This window comes from Molossus molossus, unplaced genomic scaffold, assembly GCF_014108415.1.
Source record: "Molossus molossus isolate mMolMol1 unplaced genomic scaffold, mMolMol1.p scaffold_m16_p_1, whole genome shotgun sequence".
NCBI classification, from domain to species: Eukaryota; Metazoa; Chordata; class Mammalia; order Chiroptera; family Molossidae; genus Molossus; species Molossus molossus.
Genome location: NW_023425344.1, coordinates 171,988,839 through 171,998,283, shown reverse-complemented (window position 1 = coordinate 171,998,283; position 9,445 = coordinate 171,988,839). Strand labels below are relative to the sequence as shown.

The 9,445-nt window shown below is 34.5% G+C and overlaps 1 protein-coding gene across 1 annotated transcript; it reads right to left on the bottom strand.

Moving 5' to 3' along the window:
• Positions 1-7,417: 7,417 nt before the first annotated feature.
• On the bottom strand, positions 7,418-8,405 carry LOC118616523 (olfactory receptor 4K2). The gene has a single exon (XM_036242111.1). The coding sequence runs from the start codon at positions 8,402-8,404 to the stop codon at positions 7,418-7,420; it is 987 nt and encodes a 328-aa protein (XP_036098004.1). The 5' UTR covers position 8,405.
• Positions 8,406-9,445: the final 1,040 nt, after the last annotated feature.

Genomic DNA, 9,445 nt, shown 5'->3' with positions numbered 1-9,445 from the left:
CTACCATATGACCAAGCGATTCCACTTATGGGTATTTATTTAAAGAAATTCAAAACACCAATTTAAAAAGATATATGTATCTTTATGTTTATTGCAATATTTACAATAGCCAAGATATGAAAACAACCTAAGTGTCCATTGACAGATGAATGAATAAAGCAGTGGTACATATATACAATGGAATATCATTTGGTCATAAAAATAAATGAAATCTTGCTATTTGTGACAACATGGATGGATCTACAGGGTATTATGCTAAGTGAAATAAGTTAGATAAAGAAAGACAAATACCATATGATTTTACTTATGTGTGGAATCTAAAAAAAATAAACAGATAAGCAAAAAAGAGGCACACTCATAACTACAGAGAACAAATTGATGGTTTACAGATAGAAGGAGGTTGGGGGCTGGGTGAAAAAATTGAAGGGATTAAGAAGTATAAACTGGCATTTATAAAATAGTCATAGGGATGTAAAATAGTTATAGGGATGTAAAATGTCATAGAGAATGTAGTCAATATTATAATAAATAGGTATGGTGGCAAGTGGGTACCAGATTTATTGGGTGATCACTTTGTAAGTTATATAAATGTGTAATCACTATTTTTCACACCTGAAACTAATATAATATATGTCAAACATAATTGATTTATTTTTAATTTTATTTTTAAGTCCTCACTTGAGGATTTTTTCTATTTATCTTCTATAGAGTAGAAGGCAGAGAGAGGGAGAGAAAGGGAGAGAGAGAAAAACAGAAGTAAATGTTCCTGGATTTTATTCTCCACTGCCTCTAGAACAGGGTTAGATAACCAAGAATGCATACTAAAATTTATTGACTTAATATTTCACACTACTCCTTTTTTTTAATCCTCACCCGAGGATACCTCTCCATTTATCTTCAGTTAGAGTGAGAGGAAGAGAGAGAGAGAGATGTGAGAGGGACACATCGACTGGTTGCCTCCCCCACGACCCCAACCAGGGCCAGGGACCGACCGCAACCCACGACTCATTGATCCCAGGAGTGATGCTCTAACCACTGACAAAACCGGCCAGGGTAAACATAATTGAAAAATAAAAAATAATTGCAGTGGATTTAGGGGAAACATACTTTTTATTTATTGCCAGTGAGACTCTAATTAGAAACATACATTACACATATTGTGGAATATATTTAAAGTAGGAAAAAAACACCGTATTTTCAATTCAAACAAGATGTAAAATTCCCAATGTTAAAAAGGTATATTTATTATTATTTAAAGAAATACACAACAAACAAAAGGGTAAAAATAAGCTTCTTATTGTTAGTTAAATTGTTAAAATAGCAAGGAAAAGTCATGCATTAGAGCTACGTATGGGACACCATGAACAAGACTAATAAACGTACTTTTGACGTCACAGAAGAGAAAGCAAAGCTAAAAGAGATCCTGCCTGAAAGTTTTCCAGAACTGGAGTATACAGCAAGCTATAGAACCATGTTCTACATGGCACTAGAATAAATGCAAAATCATAGCACAACCTAGAATTGCTGGGGCAGGAAGCACAAAATCCACATGTGTGTCAATGGGAATTGTGGAATGACGGGTCAATTTCAATTCCTTCTTTCCTGAATGTGAATATTTTAGCTATTGGTAATACACAATTATAAATGAACTGTTTATTGAATGCATATTTTACATCTTGGACTTCTTCATTTCTACCAAGTTGGGTATAATTCCAATGCAAGAGTCTTATCTGAACTTTTAATGGACCATTCTATAGTTCTTCATGGCTGGAAGCTTCCCAGAAAAGTAAATCCCATGATGGTATTCCTGTGCTCACATCTCTTCACCATAAATCCAATAAATTATACCTTATTCACTATAAACGCTGTTATCTGTAAATCCAGAGGCAATCATCATGGGATCTTATATCCATTAATCAAACAGTCTGTAAACCCTGGGGTCATGTCCTGGAAGAGGGACTTTAGGGAGGGAAGAAAAACCCATATCTGGAGTAGGAGTCAGTTTCAATAAAGATACATCACTACCCACTGCCTGGAGGAAGGAGTGTGATATAATTGACTTGCCACTGAGTAGATCTGGTCTCTCTGGGGAATGACACCATATAGAGTTCTCAGCATCCGCTCAGTCTGTTCAGTAGCAGAAGCAGCAGTTGTGAGACCAACCTTGGTAAAAGGGATTGCATACTTTTGGTCCCTTTCACTGATGTGAGATACAAATATCACACAGGTCTATCCTCATTTTTCTCTGCCAGACTACTTATCCAAAAATTTTTTTCAAGACCAGTAGCAAGAAATTGTGATTTGTTAAATTCAATAATACTTAGCTCAGGATGAACAGGACTCATTACTTAGTAACTTGATAACCCACGATCAGGAACTCAATTTCTGATAATGCCCCATAGTACCTAAGTTTTGCTTTTCAACTAGCAGGTAGTTCTCTGGTGCAGAATGCAGAGCTAGTTAAATGTAAATAGGTACAGATCTATCTTCTTCCTGGCAGCGTAAGTTACCAGAGGAAAAAAATTAAAATGCAAATCTGATATTTTAATACTAGATGTTATTTAACAACAACAACAAAAAAATCAGAAGCAAAAAGATAAAACGTCAATTAAGTTATACCAGAAACCTCACAGACAGAATACATCAACCCATGATTCAAGCAAGTCACAGTTCTAATTTTATTTGGATGTTGGTCCTTTTAACTCCAGCATAAGTTATACATGTATATATTGCAGGAATAACTAACAATATTAAAAATAATTTACAACAAAAAGTATTCTGATTTTTTTTTTATCCTCACCCGAGGACATTTTTGCATTTATCTTCAGATAGAGTGGGAGGGAGAGTGGGAGGAAGAGAGAGAAACATCAACATGAGAGAGACACATCGATTGGTTGCCACCTGCACAACCCCAACCGGGGCCGGGGACAAACTACAACCAAGGTACGTGCCCTTAGCGGAAATTGAACCCAGGGCTCCCTGGTCTATGGGCCAATGCTCTAACCGCTGAGCCAAACCGGCCAGGGCTATCCTGATTTTTATTCAATTAATTATCATGACAGAAGCATAAATTGAAAGACTATCAAATTGCTCAGTAGACTTTATATAGCAGAGGTTCACATGAATTAGATTTCCATGGCTGTTTCTCCCCATTTTCAATCTGGATATAATACACAGGGAAAGAAGAAGTTTACTCCAGCTCTCTTAACCTTGTTTTAACTGTTTTGTTTTGTTTTTTTCCTAAAAGTTCATTTGAAAAACAAGGTTTAATGTTTGAAAACCCTTCTATAAGAAGTCTGAATATTTTCAAATGATAGTATCTACCAAGAACATCTTCATTTGGCAACAGAGTCTAGTAATCATGTTATTTCAGGCCCTTATCAAGATGCAAAAATACTTCACAAGAGGAAGTTCATATCACACAAAATTTTATTATCTATCCTGGTAACTATGCATCTACCTCTGTCTTTGCATTAATAATATGGAGGGTCAAACATCATCATTCTTATTCTGACCAAAATTGTATTGAAAATCCATTCCAAAATCAATCAATCAATTTAATAGTTGCATATTGTAAAGAAGTGATCATACTGATTAAATAACAATTTGACATTTCTCTTGATTCATAAAAGTTATGAACAGTGAAAACAATGTTTCCAGAAGCTTGAATTAATATAAGAACCAGTGTAGCTTTCTAGTGGAAGTTATTTTTAATTTTCCAAATTAATCCTGATACACCTTCATTTCATGCAAATATATATAGATTAAAATATTTTAAATTTATAAAATAAAAATTCACCTTTCAAATTAAACATGTCAACTGTTAGCTCAGGAAAATACAAGCCCCTTAAAAAAAGATATCCAGAGTTGGTGAAAATAGTATTAAAATAATCAACATTTACTAAACATATGTATTATGCCCTTTTTATGAATGACTTTATTCCTCAAACAATTCTGCGGTGTAGATACCATTAATATCTCCCTTTACAGGTGTAAAAACTGAGGCTATGAGACATTAAGTATCTCGCCCAAGTTTCTACCTGGGTCTCAGACTTTACTCCTACAGTCAGGGTGTGTCAAGGTTCTGCAGAGCCTAAAATTAATAAATTCTGAGGCAACTTCTGTAAGAAAAAAAAAGTAAAAATAATGAATAAAAGGTTGTGAGGGTCCATTTCCATGACTTTGAGGAAACTCATGCAAAAAAACTTAGGCTTCCACATAAATCCACCATCATTACATTGTATAGCATTTAAAAAATGTTAAATTCTCAAACATTTTTAGAAGCCTAGAATTTACTGCCTTTGCATTTATGCAATTCCTTCATGTATTAAAATTATATTTATGTTTTTTTTTTATCTATACCTGATTTTCATATTTTCCCCATCTGCATTAATTATTCTGCTTACTTTTACAAGACAGTTTTTGACAGTTTTTAAAAGTTCATGGGTTTGGCATTATGAAACTGCATGGCTCCTCAAACACCAAAAGGAAACTGAAGTTGTTTATCAACATAGTCTTCTTGTAAACTCTTAGTATCTCAATACTCCTTCAAATGTGTTATTGGGAATTTAGACCATTTAAAGCTTTCCTTGACCTGGTATGTTCCTCAAGCATGCTTTGCAAAACATTATTTTATCTTTGGATGCCCTGGTGGCAAATGGCACCATCTTTACTTCTAAAGTTGTCTATGGCCATGTCACCACATTTATCTTTGGTGGAAGAGTATCAGCAGAATGTTGAGATGACATGGTGATAAAAGCATCCATCTGTAGCTCCTGATTAAGATTCAGGTGTTTATTTAATATGTGATGCTATCTTGAATGTTGACTCTCCATCCTGAACCATTGGTGAAGCTGGTAAGTAGTTTGCTTTATAAATGGAAGTGCTCCGGAGTTGCCTATGGTCCTTTTCATTCTCAACTACAGATTCTTACCAGGAATCTGATTACTCAGTCTCATTGTTGACTGCTTTACAGAGTTGTCTGCTGATCATTTACACTTTTTTTTTTTAATCCTCACCTGAGGACATTTTTGCACTTATCTTCAGATAGAGCAGGAGGGAGAGAGAGAAACATCGATTTGAGAGAAACACATTGAGTGGTTGCCACCCACATGACCCCAACTGGGGCCGGGGACAAACTGCAACCTTGGTACGTGCCCTTAGCGGAACCGAACCTGGGTCTCTCTGCACCGCGGGTCGATGCTCTAACCACTGACCCAAACCGGCCAGGGCCAGTTACACTTTTGAGGGTTTTGGCAAACATGTCCTTGACTTTTAGAAATCTCCACGCAAGCACTGAAGATTGATGATATCCCTTTTAAAAGACTCCAGATTTATATTGCAAAGAAACAATTCATAAAAAAAATTTTCCTTTTCAAATAAATATCTTATTTGAAAGAATTACTTGGGGCATTTATAACACATCAGCTCAACATTTTCTACATAAACGAGTTCTGTAATCCTGAACATTTTTGCACATGTAACTAAAACTGAAAGTTCACATATACAACCTAAATTGATCCATTTATATCACTATTTCAAAAAGAAAAATGCTCTTATTTGAAACATATAAACACATTTCATTCTCAAATGAATACTGTAGACATTTTATCTAACAATTTCAAACATGACTAGCATTGAAATACAATATCAAAAACGTTTAAACTGTAAAGCTGTTTCCTTAATATATTAATGAAGAAAACACACAAGGATAAAGAAAAAACATTTTTTCAATCATTTATTTTAAAATTAGAAGTTAGCAATTTCCTTTTCTGAACTTCTTTTTCATCAATAATAATTAGTGCGTATATACTTTATGGTTTTTTTCATTTTACTCAATAATGTCAGAAAAAAATAATTTTATATTTATCAAATACTGTGGTTGCAACAGCTGTTTACTCTTGTGGATACAAGTTAGATAATATGCTGGACTTTATATTTTATAAATATAATAGTAAATTCTAAATAAAAGTTAATTCTTTCGTGGTTACCATCATTTAAAGAAGCTGATTTGCAAAGCAAAGCCTCCAGGATGTTTTTCTTGACCTCCAATGCTTGCAATTCCAGTACTGAACAGCAGGTGGTAGTAATACCTTGTGTACCTTAAAGCTAATCTTGAACTTAGTATTTAAACCGGTAAAACAAAACAAAACAAAACAAAAAAACACACCAGCTTGTATACAGAAACATGGTTATTACATTTACAGTGTATTACTAAGCACAGAATTCTCATTTTTGCATCCCAATATTAAAGAAAAATGTAATTTAACCAAAGTGTAAAGCAATACAATACTTTTAAATGAAAGCATAGGCTCTCCATAAATTCACTTATTTTCATAAAAGGTATCTCTTAATTTAATTCTAGTTTTAACTTCCCAGACATTAAGCTGCCACAGTTTTTGTATGAAGCAAATTGTACTGTTTTGAAACTCATGTCATAATGTTTCTTGATTTGCTGAATTCTCCAGTCTCTTTACTCTTTCTGCATTCTCAGAAGGAGTTATGGCTGTGTTTTTTTTTTCCTTACTAGCTAAAAGTGGGGGGTGGAGATTCCTCTACTTATAGCATTTTCTTTAGAACTCATCAACATTTGTAATAAGACATATCTAGGGTTCTCTTTAATAGAAGAGATCACACATTGGTTTAAATGTTAAGTAGTAATGACTCAGAGATATATGTAGAGAATCATTGCCTATTTGTCAGAGGCCACTCCTATGGCAGTATTGAATTTCTAAGGCTTACAGATATAGATGTCTTACTAAATTGTCATACTTTAGGGCAATTCTCTCAGTAATTCAATTACTAGTGTTATGTAAAGTTATCTCCTAGTTTTCTTTTAAGGTATACTTTCTCATCTCATTTTTTCATTTTTTTTCACTGAACAGGACATTAATCTTGAATTTTCTAACTGGAAAGTCACTGTTGGCATTTTTAAATATCCTCACCTGAGGATGTGTTTACTGATGAGAGAGAGAGAGAGAGAGAGAGAGAGAGAGAGAGAGAGAGAGAGAGAGAGAAAGAGAGAGAGAGAGGCATGTGAGAAACATTGATTGGCTGTCTCTCACACACACCCCAACAGAACCTGCAACATAGGTATGTGCCTTGACAGAAATCAAACCCACAACTTCTGGTGTACAGGATGACACTCTAACCAATTGAGCTACACCAGCCAGGGTACTCTTGGCATTTTTATAGATATTCTTTGCTTCTAGAAGAAATTGTTTTTGTCAACTTGCTTTTCTAAAATGTAAAAAATGTATTTTAAACATATTCATGGAATAATTTAAAACATGAACTTAACCTTGTACTTTCACAAATTTTTGGCAGTTACAGTTTAGTAAGCAATAAGAGCACAGCACATGATGTGTACTCAAAAACAGTGGTACTTAACGCCTAGGATGTTAAAACTAGAAGTTAACTAAAAGTAATACAAGGGAGTTGCCTTGTTGGAATGTAGAAGCCTATTTTTCAATTTCCTCAAAGCTGTCTTTACTTCTTGATTTCTTAAAGTATAGATTACTGGATTCAGAATGGGGGTAAAGATGGTGTAAAACACAGACAGGATCTTGTCTACTAAAAAATTGCTTAGTGGCCACATATAGATGAAGATGCAGGGCCCAAAGAACATGAAGACAACAATGAAATGAGCTGTGCAGGTAGAAAGGGCCTTAGATGACCCTCTTGAAGAATGATTCTTGATAGTAACCAGAACAATAATATAAGAATTAAATAAAAGAATAAAGCAGGACAAGGCAATGATGCCACTTGTTGAGATCATAAAGAGGCCCAGGACATAAGTATCTACACAAGACAACTGGAATACTATAGGAAGGTCACAGAAAAAGCTGTCTATGTCACTGGGACCACAGAATGGTAAAGTGAGAGCAAATATGACCTGGCTCATTGAATGCATGACTCCCACAACCCAGGAAGCCACCACGAGGGCCACACACACCTGGGGACTCATGATTGAAGCATAGTGAAGAGGCTTACATATTGCAATATACCTGTCAAAAGACATAGCCATAAGTAAAATGATCTCCGTACCAGTAAAAAGGTGTAGAAAAAATATCTGAGTGATGCAGCCATCAAAGGAGATGGTTTTGTTCCCAGTAAGGTGGTCTGTAATCATCTTAGGGGTGGCAAAGGAGGCAAGAGACATATCAATGATGGAAAGGTTGGTAAGCAGGACATACATAGGAGAGTGTAGGTGAGAGTCAGTTATAACTGTGATGACTATGAGGCTATTACCCACCATTGCTGCCACATAAAACAATGAAAACACCATGAAGAAAAACATCTGTAGTTCCCAGGAATCAGAGAGTCCCAGCAAAACAAATTCAGAAACAGTAGATTTATTGGCCACATCCATTGTCCTGAATGATAGGTGGAAGAAAGCCTGCATAAAAAAATTATATATATATGTATTACAAGAGAAAGTATAATTCTATTGAAGCAAAAGCTCCATTTTGAAGAATTCACTTTCATAGCTTTGTGTCCTCTATGAAAACATATCTTCAGTATTCTTTCCAACCTCATTTGGTATGTTGGTTTGGAAGATAATTATAGGATATTAGGAATCATAGTGGAATACTACTTAAGTCATAGATGCTGAAAATAACACTTCATTCTGGTACTAATGGACAATCAAACTAAGATTATATCATCCTGAACAGTTCTACCTATCTACATATTTGTCCGTCCATTCATTCATATAATCCTAGAGATAGTAGCTAACAGTAAGTGAGCACTTACTCTGGGCTGACAATGTGTTACACACACACATTGAGTCATTTAGATTTCATCCATGATGATATCCTTACTTAAAGGACATATAAAAATTATATCATGTACAAGTAACATGGGCTGTTAGACATTATAGGAAGATTTCAATGAACAGTCGCAGTATTCTCATAAATTTTCAGAGAAGAATTGTTAACATATTCACAGATAGAAGTTATTTGGCTGAAACCCATCAGAAACACAGACAAAAATTAGTTTTGCTAACATTTATCCAGTAGAAGAAGACTGATTTATCATCAAGTTTACTAAAATATAGCAAATCATACAGCCCAGGGAATGGCATTTAAATACTTTTCTTCTCAATTTCTGTTTTGTTAAAATAGAAGTCTGTTCTTCTTGCAAATATTTATAATTCTATGGCTGATATTTTACCTTGTCTCATGAAGAATATATCATAATTTTTTGGGAAAGGGCTTAAAGATCAATCTCTTTAGTCCCATGGATGTTTGAATTCTCCTTTCATAAATTCCAACATATACAAACTATTAATTGATCTTAGCTCCATGCAACAGGGGTTAGGAGTTAGAAGTAGGAAGGGCAGGCATTTTAAATATTTTCATAGAAATCATTGGTAAGACATCTTTGCTTACCAAATCTACAGCAACATCAAGGCTTTCAATTATTCAGAATGTTAAGTAGAATC